This window comes from Emydura macquarii, unplaced genomic scaffold (assembly GCF_026122565.2).
Source record: "Emydura macquarii macquarii isolate MOO-44397 ecotype Brisbane River unplaced genomic scaffold, CSIRO-AGI_Emac_v2 contig_1146, whole genome shotgun sequence".
Taxonomy (NCBI): domain Eukaryota; kingdom Metazoa; phylum Chordata; order Testudines; family Chelidae; genus Emydura; species Emydura macquarii.
This window is the reverse complement of record NW_027131283.1, coordinates 8,183,539-8,200,845: the sequence shown is the minus strand read 5'-3', so window position 1 is coordinate 8,200,845 and position 17,307 is coordinate 8,183,539. Positions and strand designations below refer to the sequence as shown.

The 17,307-nt window shown below is 38.7% G+C and overlaps 1 protein-coding gene across 2 annotated transcripts in view; it reads left to right on the top strand.

Moving 5' to 3' along the window:
* CDK19 (cyclin dependent kinase 19) overlaps positions 1-17,307 on the top strand; it is a 173,150-nt gene that overhangs the window by 24,624 nt on the left and 131,219 nt on the right. For both annotated transcript variants that reach the window (XM_067546596.1, XM_067546595.1), the window contains one exon: positions 13,121-13,196. In XM_067546596.1, the coding sequence (XP_067402697.1) occupies positions 13,121-13,196 (76 nt within the window). The remainder of the gene's footprint in view (positions 1-13,120; positions 13,197-17,307) is intronic.

The following is a 17,307-nucleotide window of genomic DNA, read 5'->3' as shown; positions in this document are numbered from 1 at the left end:
AAAATTCCAGCTGGGACGATAAGCGCTTCAAATGCTCGTTCCCTGAAAATTGCAGTCTGTTGTGCTTACTGTGAGAGATTTCCTGCTTGCCTTAACTCCTATTCAGTTGTGTATTTAAGACTGCCACTTGTTCCAAATGGATATGGCCCTTCATCTTTCCCATTGATGTTGAATGTGTACCTCTTTACATCTCTAGGGTTTTGACATTTCCTCTCCATCTGTATCTCAATCATGTCCCATATCCCTAGCTCTATTTTCAAGGCTTTTTACACACTGAAATACCTTAGTACATTTTTGGCCAGAGTTTGAGTCCTCTTGTGAGACTTTCTTTTCTGGTGAGGTTGCCACCACCTGATTGGGGTCTTGGCTGTTGTCTTCCAGAAGAGATGGAAGTAGCTGATCCAAAGCTGTAACTATTGTATATGAAAGGCACAGATTATTTAGTTTCTATATTGAAAGAAAAATTATCTTTGTCTCATTAGAGATAGCTCTGAATGCTAAATGATTAAACAGGTATTCACACTCTCGGGAAGAATAATTCTAGGCTGCAGTCCTTTAAAGCAGAGCTTTGTTTAAAAATTGGTCATTAAGATGATCTCTCATCAAGAGATTTTAATGTCCTGAAGATCCCAGAAAGCAAAACATAGTGTTTAATTTCTTTAATTTTATAAGCTGCTATGATTTCCAAACTGCTATAAACTCTGTTGCACTCTTCCTTTGTTTTGTCTTCAATTTTATATTGAAAGCAAATATTGTGCACTTTTTTCCAGGTCATCGATACATAAAGTGAATAAGATCTTGCCTAAAATGGATTACCATTCTTGTCACCTGAGTATTTTTCTGGTTGTGTCTGATTTGCTTCAGTATTTTCTTAAACCCTAGAAAATGTTTCTGGCATGTCTTCCACTTTTCTTTCTAATTCTTAGATTTTTAAAGGCTATTTATACTTGACAAGCATGTGTTGAAGTGTATAGTTTAATAAAATCTTAGGTATGTTCTTCATAGATAGTATATTCTGTTGGTGACAAATTCCACCATCACCATCAACTTCCCAGGTATCCCAGCTCATGCTGGTAATGGAACTGGAATGGTTCCAATGTAGGGGAGTTCAAGGGCAGAATGCTATGAGGCATTGCAATGCATGGGTACTCCCTGTGTGCTCTGGAGTCTAGTTTCACAGCAGAGCTCTTTCCAGACCAGCGTACAGGGGAGATTGGGAGCCAGGTCAGAACACATGACTGCATGGATCCATCAACCATTCCTTGTACAGTTTTGAAACTCTGACCCTGCACTAGCAACTGTTGAACCACTCTGCTGCTGCTGCTCTGCCACTTCCCACATGGAGAGGATTCCTCCTTTCACCAGCCTCCAGGGAACTAGTTAACATACATTCCAGCTACTCTATCTGTATTTTGACATCAAAATTTGCTCCTAAATGCTTTGTCGGGTCTTATTTAAAATATCTCAAATGATGGAGACTTTTGCCACTTCACTAGAGTGGTTATTTCACAGTCTGAGATCAGATTTTCATAGTGTTGGCTTTGATAGATTACATTTTCTTTCCATTTCATCTCATTCTGGTTACACCTCACTATCTTAGTTAATTCTCTATATTTGTTGTTTACATTTTCGTATGTTAGTAGATGGTTGGGATCAATTCTCCATAGTCATTTAACAAATTTGTAAACATTTCTCCACTCCATTCCACCACATCAGTATGAAAATACTGTTTAAATTCCTCTGCACAAACTTTCACTCCCATTAGTAGTAGTAGGTGGTCTCATGACCATAGTTTTTTTTCCCCCCAAGTAGTTTGTCATTTGTTTTCTTCTGAACTCTTTCCTTATATATTTAAAAAAGTTTTAACTTTTCTCCATTTGCTTTCCTTTTTTCACTATTTTCCGATTTTGTTGCACTTAGTTTAATTTTGAGAGGTTTCAAATATTCTTCTGCACCTGATATTTTATACTTTGCATATGAATAATATTTTAATCATTGAATTCATGCATTTAACATCTCTTGAAATGTTGTGATTGCTTAAGTATGCATTGCCTGCCTTGTCTTGCTGATTAAATTCATATCTGGAAACAATTTTGGAATTTGAAGAATGGGCTAAGTTAGTATTATGGACTTACTGGATTGCTGGATGAAGGTAGAGTGCAACTATATCAAAGCCACTACCTAAGTAGCTGAACTTCTGCCTTATTTCCTTGGCACAGTTAAAATCCCTATAACAAAAAAGGAATTTCTGAGATAAGTGAGCAAGAGGAAAGACTGGCTTCTTCAGGCATTCCATTTGGAGACAAGAATAGGAAGTATGGTATCATTCAGTTGGCATTGTGACTGTGAAAGTATTTGACACTGGGAGATAACCATCAGTAGCTGTAGAAAGCTTATTGTGAGACTGACTAACAGTCTAATACCAGTTAGTCTGGGGAAACCCTTGTTTTACACTGTCTGGCAATATTGGGGTGTGTGTCACCTGATGTTGGCAACAGACCACTGGCTGGTACATAATTATGAGTCTATACCCATGGTCTTGCTTAGATGGGTGTTTCACCTGTGATTTCTACCTTCATGTTATTTAATTGAAGAGGACTGTGTGTAGTCTCTGCCGAAAGCCAAGAACCCACTGGTTGTCGTGATTATTATGGGATGTATGTATGGTAAATATTTTGTGTTCCAAAGCTGTTGGAAGTGAAACTAGTCACTTGGGGCAAGGTGTTCTCAGAGCTAACTTAATCAAGAATGAGGACAATTTACATTGTTCGACTCGGCCTAGCTAAGTGTTTATATGCTTGGGCTTCTGCAAAGCACAAAAGAGCCCCAGAAAAAAGGCGTTGTCTAGGTGGACCATTGGGGCTAACTGAAGTTAATGAAACACCTTGGTTATTGAAGAGAGACAAAATCAAATCAGTGTCTTAGATATTTGTATATTAATGCAAGAAATGGGGAGTAAACAGGAAGAACTTGAAATGCTAGTTAATAAACACAACTGTGACATAGTTGACATCACAGAGATTTGGTGGGATAATACTCATGACTGGAATATTGGTATAGAAGGGTACAGCTTGCTCAGTAATGGCAGGCAGGGGGAAAAAGGTAGGTGTTGCCTTATTTATTAAAAATGTATACCCTTGGACTGAGGTTGAGATGGAAATAAGAGACTTGTTGAAAATCTCTCGGTAATGATAAAAGGGGTAAAAAGCAAGGGTGGTGTCACAGTGGGGTCTATTACAGACCATTTAACCAGGAAGAAGAGGATTTTTTTAAACAACTAACAAAATCATCCAAAGCACAGGACTTTGGTAGTGATGGGAGACTTCAACTACACAGACATCTGTTGGGAAAATAACATGGCAGGGCATGGCATAAATTATCCAACTTCTTGGAATGTATTGGAGACAATTTTTTATTTCAGAAGGTGGAGAAAGCTATTAGGGGAGAGGCTGGTCTAGATTTGATTTTTGACAAATAGGGAGGAACTGGCTGAGAATTTGAAAGTGGAAGGCAGCTTGGGTGAAAGCGATCATGAAATGGTGGAGTTCATGGTTCTAAGGAATGGTAGGAGGGAAAACAGCACAATAAAGTTAATGAATTTCAAGAAGGCAGACGTTAGCAAACTCAGGAAGTGGGTAGGTAAGATCCCATGGGAAGTAGGTCTAAAGAGAAAAACAATTCAAGAGTTGGCAGTTTTTCAGAGAGACATTATTTAGGGCACAAAAGCACACTGCGTAGTAAAGATAGGAAGTATGACAAGAGACCACACGGGCTTAACCAGGAGATCTTCAATGATCTCAAACTCAAAAAAGAGTCTTACAAAAAGTGGAAACTAGGTCTATGACAAAGGATGAATATAAACAAATAATACAAGTATGTAGGGACAAAATTAGAAAGGCCAAGGCACAAAACAAGATTAAAATAGCTGGAAACATAAAGAAAACATTCTACAAATACATTAGAAGCAACAGGAAGACTAAATACAGGGTAGGCCCATTACTCAGTGGAGGGGGAAGCAATAACACAAAATGTGGAAATGGCAGAAGTGCTAAATGACTCTCTTGTGTCAGTTTTCCCCCAAAAAGTTAGTAGCAATTGGATATCTAACATAGTGAATGTCAGCGAAAATGAGGTGGGACCTGAGGCTGAAATAGGGAAAGAACAAAAAAAATTACTTAAACAAGGTAGATTCTTCAAGTCAGGAGGGCCTGATGAAATACATCCTAAAATACTCAAGGAGCTGACTAAGGAGATACTGGCAATTATCTTTGAAAAGTCTAGGAACACTGGAGAGATTCCAGAGGACTGGAAAAGGGGAAATATAGTGCTAATCTATAAAAGGGGAATAAGAACAACCCAGGGAATTATGAATCAGTCAGTTTAACTTCAGTACCTAGAAAGATAATAGAGCACATAATTAAGCAATCAATTTGCAAACACCTAGAAGATAATAAGGCAATAAGTAACAGTCAGCATGGATTTGTGAAGAACAAATCTTATCAAACCAGCCTGTTAGCTTTCTTTGACAGGGTAATAATTCTTGTGGATGTGGGGGAAATGGCAGATATGGTATATCTTGACTTTAGTAAGGCTTTTGATATTGTCTTGCATGACCGTCTCATAAACTAGGGAAATAGAACTTAGATGAAGCTACTATAAGGTGGGTGCATAACTGGCTGGAAAACTGTTCCTAGAGAGTAATCATCAGTGGTTTACAGTTAGTTTGGAAGGGCATATCTAGTGGGATCAGTTCTGTTCAATATCTTCTTCAATGATTTAGATAATGGCATAGAGAGTACACTTATAAAATTTGTGGACGATACCAAGCTGGGCGGGGTTGCAAGTGGTTTGGAGGATAGGATTAAAATTCAAAATAATCTGAACAAATTGGAGAAATGGTCTGAAGTAAATAGGATGAAATTTAATAAGGACAAATGCAAAGTATTCCACTTAGGAAAGAACAAACAGTTGCACACATACAAAGCGGGAAATGACTCCCTAGGAAAGAGTACTGCAGAAAGGGATCTGGGGGTCATAGTGGATCACAAGCTAAATATGAGTCAACAGTGTAACACTGCTGCAAAAAGAGCAAACATCATTCTGGGATGTATTAGCAGGAGGGTTGTAAGCAAGACACAAGAAGTAATTCTTCTGCTCTACTCCATGCTGATTAGGCCTCAGTTGGAGTATTGTGTTCAGTTCTGGGTGCTATGTTTCAGGAAAGATGTGGACAAATTTGTAGAAAGTCCAGAGAAGAGCAACAAAAATTATTAAAGGTTTAGAAAACATGACCTCTGAGGGAAATTGAAAAAATTGTGTTTGTTTAGTTTGGAGAAGAGAAGACTGAGAGGGAACATACGTTTTCAAGTACATAAAAGGTTGTTACAAGGAAGAAGGAGAGAAATTATTTTCCTTAATCTCCTGAGGATAGGACAAGAAGCAATGGGCTTAAATTTCATCGTCTGGTTTAAGTTAGACATGAGGAAAAATTTCCTAACTGTCAGGGTAGTTAAGCACTGGAATTGCCTAGAGGAATTGCCTCATTGGAGATTTTTAAGAGTAGATTAGACAAACACCTGCCAGGGATGGTCTAATGGTTGGTCCTGCCACAAGTGCTGGACTAGATTATCTCTCGAGGTCCCTTCCAGTCCTATCATTCTATGAAAAGGTCTGGAACTGTATAAAAGGAGAAAGAAGGGCATGATATAGTATCCATTACAGAGGTGACACTGACAGTGTGAGTGTCTCATGAAAAGTGCATTCCAACTCTCGACTGGACAAGCATCATGTAGACTGACCATTGGGTGAGAGAGAACTTATTAGTTAGGAAAGGAACTTGTTAATAAGTATAGGCTCTAGATGGTGTTTTATATTTTTTCTCTTATCTGTAACCGTATGTTTCTAATCCTTATACTTGCTTCTGTTTGAATCTTTATCTTAAGCTTTCTCAGATAAACTTCGGTGTGGTTTTGCTACATATGTAACTTAGCGCTATATGCTAAGGAGAGTGCTGAGGTAAAGCTAGTGAATTGGGGGCACTGCTTCCAGAAAGGCAGTGAATCTTTGTGCATTGCAGGCGTCCAGAAGTTGAGGACTAAGGACTCGTGTGTAACGAAGTGGGGTGTACAGAGTAGTAGGAGGGACCTGGGCCCAGAGCAGAACTCAGGGGGCTAATTATCTCCATAGTTTTGGCCACAGGTTGTCTGCTCTGCCCCAGAAACTCGCTTAAGGGTTGAAGTGTGAAAATTGCTAGCCTGCAGAGGGAAAGAGTGGGACTTGGAGTCATGAATGAGATGTTTGTGTTGCCACCAGCTGGTAGCTTTCAGTGGGTTTCCCCTGGTGGGCACAGACAAACCACCTCCTAGCTGTAAGCCGGCAGTAGTGATTTACCCTGTACCCCTTGGTAACCTCAAAAGTGTAAGTGTGGATAAGAGAGAGCTAACTGATGCAATTCTTGAATAAGACTTAATTCGGATTGGGGAAAATACATAGATACTGAATATATGCCCTTATTTCAACTTGAGTATCAAAAGGCAAATCTAGGAGTTTTGTTGGATCACAAGGGCTGCTTTTATGCATCCAAAAGGTAGCTGCAAATTAGAATTTTGTCTTTCATAGGAAAGGTTGTATCCTCCTTCGCAGTCAGATACACATGTCGCCACCATTATCTGTGCTCATTATTTCTACATAGAGCTACGACCATGTGCTCTTCATGGCGCTATTCTTGAGAGCCACTTCGAAACTTTTAACTAGTGCCCAGTGTGCCCACTTGTTTAATAGTGTTTCACTCATGAAGAACATTATACCTGTGCTCCAAAGATTGCACTAGGTTTCCAGTTCATTTCTGGGTGCAGTTCAGTGCCTTGGTTCTGATCTATTAAAAAAATAAAAAGGGCTTTATAACTTATGTTCTAAATATCTTGGTGATCACATTTCTACTTATGGTTTACATCTATAGTTGGAGATTAATTTGTGATTCTGAGGCAAACACTCTGTAGATTTAAATATCATGGTACTGGCAGTATAGTATTCTCAGTGAAGGACTGTGCACTCTAGTTTCCCACCCATTCTGGTCTAACATGCAAAACCATTATTTAAGCTTTGGGGTATTTGTTTAGGAGGAGTGAGGTTGGAGGTCTTCTAAATTTATAGTGATGGGTTTACAACTGTTTTTATTGTATAAACTACTAGAGTGGTGATAGGTGCACAATGTAATCTTTAATATAACATGCAGTCATTCCTGTATTCTCTAGCTCAGAGGTTCTCAAAGTGGGGGGCACTGTAGAATGTATGCTGGGAGAAGGGAGGGGGCAAGAAGCCACTCTGCCTTCAGAGCCAGATGGCTGGAGAATGGCAGCTGCTGGCTTGCTACCCAGCTCTGAAGGCATCTGGTATTGCCACTCTTACTTCTCTGCTGCTGCTGCTGGCGGCAGCACTGCCTTCAGAGCTTTGTGACTATATGTATTTGTGGGGAAGGAGGGTGTAAACTACTACAGACACAAAGAACGGGAGTGTGATCAAATACATTTGAGAACCGCTGCTCCAGCTGGTGTAACAGTGACTGTTAGAATGTGCATTGGGGGAAACAGCCGTTGCAGAGCAATCCCTAGATGCAGAAAGTGAATCATGACTTTGGTATACAGGCTGAACTATATGTAATGATATCCAAATTAAGCCTACTTGAATTCAAACTGAGGCCATTATGATATATCTGAAATATATTCAGAGTAGTATACATTAAACCGTATTGGAGATTACAGCAATGGGCTAGATGTCAGGTCTTCCTGGTTTCTGTTACAGAAACCATGGTCTTGGATAGGTCTCTTCTAACTCTCTGTCAACTTACCTGTAATATGCCTTCTGATTCTTTGATGCTATGTCTCACAATACTCCAAATCCTCTGAACTGTGTTAAGGGTTTTAAGTCTTCTGTTCTTCTGAGGTGCACGTTTTGCAAATGGACTTGTTTTTTCAGTCTGAGGAAAATGCGAAGTGAAAGTGGCACCAGGAAGAAAGCATAAAGTTGCATTTTGCTTTTATGCAAGGAGTACTGTATCTGGACATAAATCCGTTAAGAGTTTTTTTATTCCACCGTACAAATTAAGAAATATTAACATTGAAGACTTACAGAAGTATTGCCTAGTGATGGAGAGAAACTTTAAGCTGAGAAATCACCTCACTCATTACACCTGGTGTGGCATTTTACAATAGAAAGAGCTTCCTATCTATCTGTCACTTTCTAGGGATGAAGGCTTTTGCATCTGGATGCTCCTCATAGTGGTTTGCAAAGTCTGGAGCCAGGAAAATTTTAAGGCAGAATACGAAGGTTGATAACACTTCTGGAACCAGGAGCGACAGTCCCTTAATAATACCCAGAGTTGTGGATATGAGAATTTTAAAACTTCATAAATTGACATGCCTAGTAGCTGTAACAGTAGATGCTTTAAATCAGTGATCTACTATGCTCTGTTTTTGGAAGATCATTGGATGGAATTACTTGTGCTCTAACCACTACCGGAGAAACCTGTCTGTTAGTAAAAACAACTCTTATCTGATTTGTTGCTAATAGTCAAAGGTCTGTGTATGAATAAGTTGGATTGCCCCAAAACTGCAGAACTATAGAATAAGGGCTTCTTGCATGACTCTTCAGATCTGAGGAATGCATTACAAAGACAATTCTTGGTCCTCTCTTTTAATGAAAATTGCACTCATATTCTTCCTCTTATATATATATATATATATATATATATATATATATATATATAATACTTACAACACTGTTGTGGAGATTTATACTGTGACAGGGATACCAACATATTTGACTCTTAAGCATATTACATAGTTCACTAAAACTTTCATGTGTGTATCCTGTAGCATCATACATTCAAATATTTAAAACAAACAAACAAAAAAAAGGCTGCTTAAAGGTTTAGGTCCAGCAGTGTGTTTACATATTGCTTTCTTTTACAGAACCTCCACATTTAAAAGCATGAAATTGTCTAGCTAAGGACATAAGAAATCTTATATTGCCCATGCAAACATACTTACCAAGTATACAGAACTATGTATCTCATCAAAGTGCAACAGTCTTAACTGACTCATGGAATGTTGGATTTTTAAATGGCTTTTGTTCTTTAGTTTTCTCTGAACGGATACTGTTATGTGGGAAATAATAGTATCCAAAATATATCAGTTGGCAGTAGTTTTCTGGTGAAATACTCAAAACACATTTTCAACATTATCAAGAAACAGCTAACACTGGTCTGTAATAAAACTATGAATATGGACTTGCATTTCAGGCTGAAGAATTTAGCATTAATGTGTACAGATCATCTTCTCAAGAAAAGTTGTTTCATATTTTGAAATTATTGAAAGTAGTATTTTGTGTGAGTTAAGTTTTGTGATTTATACATTTATTAATATTGTCTGTTATATGGGCAGAGTAAGGTTTATGATGTCCTTAATTAGCTATTTCCTTTCTTTTTAGTTATTGGGTTTTGTAAATAAGTACATTTGTTTTGCCCACAGCAGTCTTTTATATTTATTAAACAAGTTTTTGGATTTTGGAATCTAAATTTTTAAAACTTTTTTTCTCTTGTGTAGGTAGACAAAGGGGGGACATGGTAACAGTCTTCAAGTATGTAAAATATTGTTATAAAGAGGAGGGTGATAAATTGTTCTCCTTAACCAATGAGGAGAGGACAAAAAGTAATGGGCTTAAATTGTGGCAAGGTAAGACATTAGGAAAAACTTCCTAACTGTAAGGATAGTTAAGCACTAGTACAAATTAACTAGGGAGGTTGTGGAATCTCAATCATTGGAGGTCTTTAAGAACAGGTTAGACAAACATCTGTCAGGGATGGTCTGGAATACTTAGTCTTGCCTCAATGCAGGGAACTGGACTAGATGACCTGTTGAGATTCCTTCCAGTCCTATTGTAAGAAATACCTTTGACTAAAAAGGTTTTTAATAAAAGAACATCGGATACGGGTAAAGAGTAAAACAAGAAAAGTACTTTTTATTTCTTTGACAGGTTTGCAAAGCTGGGCACAACTCCAGAAAAAAAAATATCTGAAAGGAGCGCGCCCCTCCTTTATTATTCAGCAGTATATATTTCCTATCCCGGCCGAAAGAATCCCTCCCTTCGTTCCCCATTGGCTGGGTACTAAAAGGTTTACACCTTTCCCGACCGCCTACTACATACATGGGTTTTTTTTATACAAACATCTTCACATGTTCATGCTAATGAACCAATTTTCTATGCAGGGTGTGCGATAATATTCTAATACCTTATTACGCATGCGTCTTTTAGGGTGCCTTTTTGACCTCCTTTTAACAGGATTGTCTAATCAGGAGTTTTTATTCCAGGAAGGCAACTCCCAACTACTGGGCCCGTTAATTAGCTAAGTTGGCACATAACTTTAGCAAAAGCAGGAAGGGGGTAGACCTTAGTTTCTTCATCTTGTGGTTTGCCCTTTATCTGTATCCAGGCACTTGATGTCTGCTTGGCCTTCAACTTCTTCTTTATCTATTAGCCCCCCCCCCCCCCTTCTTTTCTTTCTCACGCATTTCTTAGGCTTGAAGCTGATTAAGTAACTTTCTAAGTTAATATATGCATATAGCAAAAATATTACTTTTCTATACCTACAACTATTTTATTTCTTTTAACACCTAACTCTTTCACTATGTTTCTAGAAATCTATGACGATAGGTTTTTTTAAATTTTCAATAGCATGGGTGGATCACCAGCTAATTAAAACAGAAGAGTGAGCCAAGCTAATGACACTCCTGTGGAGCTTTGTCTCTTTCACTGTGCACTTAACAGCCTTACCTTCACTCTTAAATGCTGGTTTAAAAAAAAAATTCCTTAAAAAGCATGGCAAATGTAACTGTCTGATCACTGATTGGGGCTAAAGCTCTAGTCTTTGGTTCCACAGACAATGCCTTCCAAGCTTCATGTCTCTGGGCCTCAGTTACCCTATCTGAAAAAGAGGTTAATGCTTTGCACTTCACATGGAACTCTTCTATGGTTATCATAGTAGCTCAAAAAGATGGGTGAGCATTTATTATTGACCTTGTTTTACATTTGGCTTACCTAAATACTGAAATCTGAAGCAATTTGTATGCGATAAGTATGAGTCTGCCATTTCTAAAGTTAGGAATTCTTTCTTGGATCTGTGAATGTAACTTCTGACAATCTACTTAAATTCAATTCCTCAGCTACCTCATTTGAAAAATGGACCCATGTACATTCCTTGTAGACTAAGGGACTGTTGGTTTTTTGTTTTAAAAACACATATGGAGTCAGTTACTTTTTTCTTCAGAGATTCTGGCATTTCTTTTCATTCTTCTTGAAAGTAGCCCTGTCCAGTTCTGAAATCATTATTGAAAATAGTCTCAGTAACTCTCTTTTTTGCAATCAGCTTTACTGACAGAAAATTGGGTCTAGTTTTCAATAATGTCTTTAACATTCTTAATTCCTATCCTTGGAAAGGGCCTCTTATTCAAATCCCAAGTTAAAAGTTATCTGTTTTTTCAAACTTTGTAACGTTTCGTTCAGTTTCAGGGACATAAACATGAACTTTGCAAAATATTCTGAAGTTGTAATCTCCAAAGTACTTAATTTTCAAAAAAAATTCTAGTTCTTATGGAGCCTTAACCTTAAACTTCTGAAAACCTGACGGTTTTCTGGTAGTTATAAGGCTGATTTTTATCTCCCTTAGAATGGAACCATAATTACAGCCCTTGTATGAAGAGGCTGCTATGTCTCCATCGTAAATCCCACACACATTTGCAGAGCACAATTAGAACCCCAGTCCAATAGTTGCAAAAACTATTGGACTGGGCCTCTATCACTTATACTAAAGGAAAATGTTAGCTTTCAACTAAGCTGCTAACAGAGGGCACATGCATATTAAGGTACTTAACTTTGCTCCCGTTGAAGGCAATATGGTAAAAAGCCAAACTCTCTTGTAGAAATAAATAGAGCAGAATTGTTCCCAAATTACTCACCCCAAAAATCAAGAACTTTGGCTTCGTTACAGTGTATTTTCAAACTTAAACTAGCACACAATTTTGTAGACTTAACAAGAGGGTTAGTTTGAAGAAGGAGTAATAATCCACTTTTGTGTTACAGCGAGACCATGTTAGTCAACACCCTATTTCCAATCAACGTAACTTTTCAAATTCTCTTTTTTCTTAAGAATAAATCTGACAAATTTCAAGCCAAACAAATTTTGTATCCAAAGACATAGGAGTGCAAAAACAGGTGGTATTATGGAAGCTAATAGTGATCTTAACTGCAGACAATAAGGAGGTTAAGTTAGAGCATGAATGGGACATGGTGAGACTGCTTTATCTTTAACTTTGATCTTCTGGGCTTTCCCTACTTCATACTAGCCAATCTGTTGCTTTAATTACCCCCTATTATGGCTGTTTAAATGAATGGTATCTATTCAGTAGGAACATCTCACATTCTGGGGCTTTGCATCCCAGGATGCACTGAACCATACAGAGCACATGAAGTTTGAAACTGTCAGTGATGAGGACACAGCAAAGACTTCGCTACATCTGTTGCAGTATAATAAGGAAAACTGTCTTTTAAAAACCTGCATTGTGAGCTTGATATTCTTTCAGTGATAGATTAAATGTTCAAAACAAAAGGTTTCAAGTTTAGAAGTAGACTATTAAATTTTATTTGGAATTGAGTCATTTGCTTGGTTCTTGATCTTCCTGAGAGAATCGTGCAGACAGACACCTTGTGTTTGTGTTTATATATTTTTATGCTTGATGTCCTGTTAAGTTCTGGAAAAAGTGCCCAGGGAGTTTCTTTATATAGAGATCCTTGCAAATGCTTTATGGTTTCAAGAAATATAGATATTTACAGATTGACAGCTTTGTATTGTTACAATTTTCAGTTTTGATGATTGTGCCAGTGGTTGAAGATGGTTTGATTTCTTTTGATCCTCATTCTGCTGTAATTCATGTTCTAACAAGTTAGTGGTTCAGTGTCTTGATCTAGTTTAAGAAGAGCAAATCAGTGTAATGTATTTGCATTTATCAGTTTAACTGAATATAAATGAGATCTATAAAATTTTCCTCTTTTTTGTTTTTGTGCACAGAAAAGATGAAAAGGAGTATGCACTGAAGCAAATTGAAGGTACAGGGATATCGATGTCGGCCTGTAGAGAAATTGCAGTAAGTGGACATAAACAAAAAAAAGTATTTTCTTATACTTTGTTATGTAGTGAATAATGTGCGTCTTGCACTGTGAGCAGCACAACCAAAGGCTTAAAGTATAAACTATGTTTTGTAAATCTATTAAAATACAATAACTTATAAATGTCAGATCTGCGGAAAGAATATAATATTTTTTTCAGTATAATTTTGTCTTACTTTATTTGTCGGGGGGGGGAATCCGAAAGTATCTTTTAAAAGTTTATTTCAGTTAAATTTTAAAAATATTTGAGGTTCCAAAAGAGACTATAGTTGGCACTATAAAAAGGTCACCTAATGTGATCTATGTCAGGATAATGATAACCTACCCTCGTCTGATGTCTGAAAATGCAGTGTAGTCTCGTTACATTCTGTGTTTGGCCTCCTACGTACAGAAAGTTGTCTTAGACGATTTTTCCATTTTCCTTTAATGCTTTCTTTCATTGTAGGTATCTGCTGCAGATCTGAGAATAAAAGCGTTAATACAAGAATTACATAATTCTGAGCGCAAATTCTGCCTTTAGGTATGCCTGTGCAACTCCTCGTGATATCATAGAATTTCTATTGATGATTAGAATTACTTGTCTGTATCTGAAGGCAGAATTTAGCCATTAGATATTTTATTTTGAGACTGAAAACAACTGCATTAGTATTAAAGTACTTGTAAGGGGAATAAAATTTTGTAATGCAATGCCTACTGCATCATTGTAAAAGAGATGCACTTGCTTGATCTAATATATATTTGAATGCTGACAGCGTGTTCAGTGCTTATAAACATAAGATGTGATTTATGCCTCTGGCATTTTATACTCTAGTACACTAATGCAAAAATAAGCTGTTCAGACACACAATGAATCATGTGACAATAGAAGCTCATAGTGGTCAGGAATTGAGAGGCCACTGACTTCTGTTTAGCATAATATACATTGTAATTTTGCATAATCTAAAGAGGCTTTGCATCTAAAAGTACTCTTCCTAAAGTGCCTCTGTCACTATTAAATTAAGGTAATTGACTGTGGAGATTATAGGTAGCTGCAATGCTGTTCAATTACAATTAAAAGAACCTACCTCCGTGACCTTTCTGCTAGAATTTCTGCCTTTGAGAGAATAACAGCTGTTCTATGTAATATCAGTGCTGGAATGTGTTTTGTTAGTATACAATCAATCTTATGACAGCAGTGAGACTTTTCTTATCTCTGAATTTCTACTCCCTTAGTTTTGAATTGCATTAATATTTTGTGGAGGAGGGTTCAGTTCTCACATTTGTAACTTTTCCTTCTCTATGAGACCATAGGACTGTACTATGGAGCCTGTTCTCCCAAACATAGACAAAACTCTTAAGGAAAACAAAGGGATAGTGTCTATTTAATAACATCTCTATGCTGACAAGGGCACTGTGGATGCATACCTCATAACTTCTGTAGGCCAAACACACACCAGGGATTCTTTGTATTTATGCATTCCACCCCACAAGCCTTGTATGTGCCACCCCCCATTCCCCTCTATTTCAGGGTCTCTCTGTAACTCTTCCTAGTCTTCCTCTTGCAGGTGTCTTGTGTGCCCCATCAGTCCCTCCTTCCACTACTGCAGGGTGGCCCATTCTCCCCACCGTACCTGGGGCTCTCTTCACCCTTCCCCTCTCCCCCACACACCAGGTTTGCACATTCTCCACACCATAATAGTGATTCTCTTCCCTGTTCCTCATTTCCCCACCGTACTAGAGGCTCTGTCTCTCTCCCCTCCCCACCCTTCAAAGGATACCTAACCCTTTCATCCTCCCTGATTGGATGGAGTGGATGGATGGCTGGTGCCTTCCCTTGCCCAACTGGAGAGCAGGCTTTGAGGACACAGAGTATAAGGAAGGAATGAAAGAAGCCTTCTTCTCTATCCTCTCTCCGATTACCCATGTAGGCTGAGCATCCACCTAACAGCTCCAGGCATGGAGAGTAATTATTTCTCCTTTGATCGTTCAGAGATCAGGGTGTGAACATGTTAAACTCTATTGGGAGGGTGGGCAGGGATATTGTTATGATGGAAGGCATGAATAGGGTGCCATTAACAGGAGACTCTGGCTGAATGTGTCCCTTGTTTTCTTTTTTTTAATATTCTGATTATCCCCCAAATCAATAGGCTTCTGGCTACCGATGTCTAGAATATTTCCTAAAATTTTGGAATTTATTGGGCATGGAGTTTGAAAGTTACTGTGTGACAGACCGATATGCCATCAAATTGAGCGTTAAGTCTTCACAAGCTTGGCCAAAAATGTGTGTCAAATGCTGCAGTACAGGGTTTTCTTATACAAACCTAGAAAATCCTTGTGATGGGGTATATATGCTCCTCCTGCCAGAGGGAGAGCCTTCAGCTCCCTCGGGGGCCAGAAAGCCCCTCCCTGTCATGCAAGCTACACACTCCTTGGCAGGAAGCAGGGGTTAAAAGCCCAGCAGAGGCCCCAAAGTGGGATGGGATAATAGAGGAGAGAGACTCTCTCCCAGAGCCTGCCAGAAGGAGTGTTTTGCTGAGCCTTGCCACACCCAGAGGGGCTTCAGGACTGCTGACTGCTCTGCACCACTGGTTTGTTGGGCCCAGCCATGCCCAGAGAGGCTCCCGGCCTGTTTTACTGCCCAGCGCTACTGTTTTGGAGCCCTGCCATGCTCACCGAGACTCCAGGGCTGTCGCCTGGTCAGCACAGGTGGGTTACTGGGCCCCATCGCACCAAGGGAGCTCTTGAACAGTGAGGCAGCGCACGAGATCTCAGGGCCTGCACAGGATGGGAGTTGCACCAACACTCTCTCCGCCCTTTCCCCCCGCGTGGGGGATCCTCAGGCACCGTCTGCCATAGTCCTACAGAAAAGAGGCAGGTGGCGATGAGGAGGTGGGATTCAGAGGGGGAGAAAGAGTCTGTAAGAAAAGGAAACTAGTCCTCATATTTAAAACCCAGTATTATCGTGCAAAAGCTCAGTACAAATACAATACAAACATCAGAAAGGGAGGAGACTATAGAGTTCTCTTGAAAAGCTGAACACTACATAGGTGGGTCTAAAGGATGCAGATTTCCATATTTCAAATTGACAGCATCTCAGAACATAATGTAAAAAGAGCTAATGGATTTGGGTGGAGAATGTTCTAGAGATGATAGCAGAGTCAGAACTAGCAAAAGTTTTTTATGCTGTCTTTTGGTGTGAGTATGGAGTGGATTGGGGGAGAGAGGAGCAGAATCATTCTCTTTTTTGAGAGACTGACAATAATAGAATGGATGCTTATTTTCATGTATTGATTATTGCACAGGAAACTTCCAAGGTTTGCTTGTCAACATAATTCTGCTTTTCAGGCTGGAAACTTTCCCAAAGTGTTACCAAGATCTTGATTATGATAATTGGTAATGCTCAGGACACAAAGCATTGTTCTCTTTTCTCATTAGGACAACTTTCCAACTGAAGTCCAGTCTTTGGAATTTGTTATTGTGTCTGCAATACTGAACATGTTTGGTCCAGCCCTACTTCCATAGAGGTCAGTGATAAAACTCCTGCTGACTTCAGGATCAGCAACATTTTCCTTACAGAAAAACATTTATGATTAAAACAAACAAAAATAGTCCAGTTTTACTATAAATCTTCCATTTACAGGTTTGAAATAGATACCAACGAAGGCAAGGTTATTGATTTAAAAAAAAGAAAGATTCAGACTGGGAGGAGGCCATATTAAGATTGTGTGGATAGTTCTTTTGGCATGCATAATACAAATTTCAGAGGAATGATCAGGATGAATGCCAGTCTCCAAATATTTGGGGGACATCGCCATAATGGCGTATATGTGGCTCCTTTCAAATCTGAAAATGAGGTTGCATATAGGAAAGCTGAATGTGGTGCAAACAACCTGTTTATGATGCTTGGCCATGTGTTATACCTGAGCAAAATCTGAGGTTCCAGGAATTTATCACTGGATTAAGAGGCCATTCAGCTGTCCACAGGTTTAGAGCCATTATATATAGAAGACATTGCACAAAATAGGAGGATATCAGATATGGCTTTATGATCTAGAGGCTGACTTTTTTTTGTCAAGGAGAAATGCAAAGACCACTACCTTTCTCCAGGGA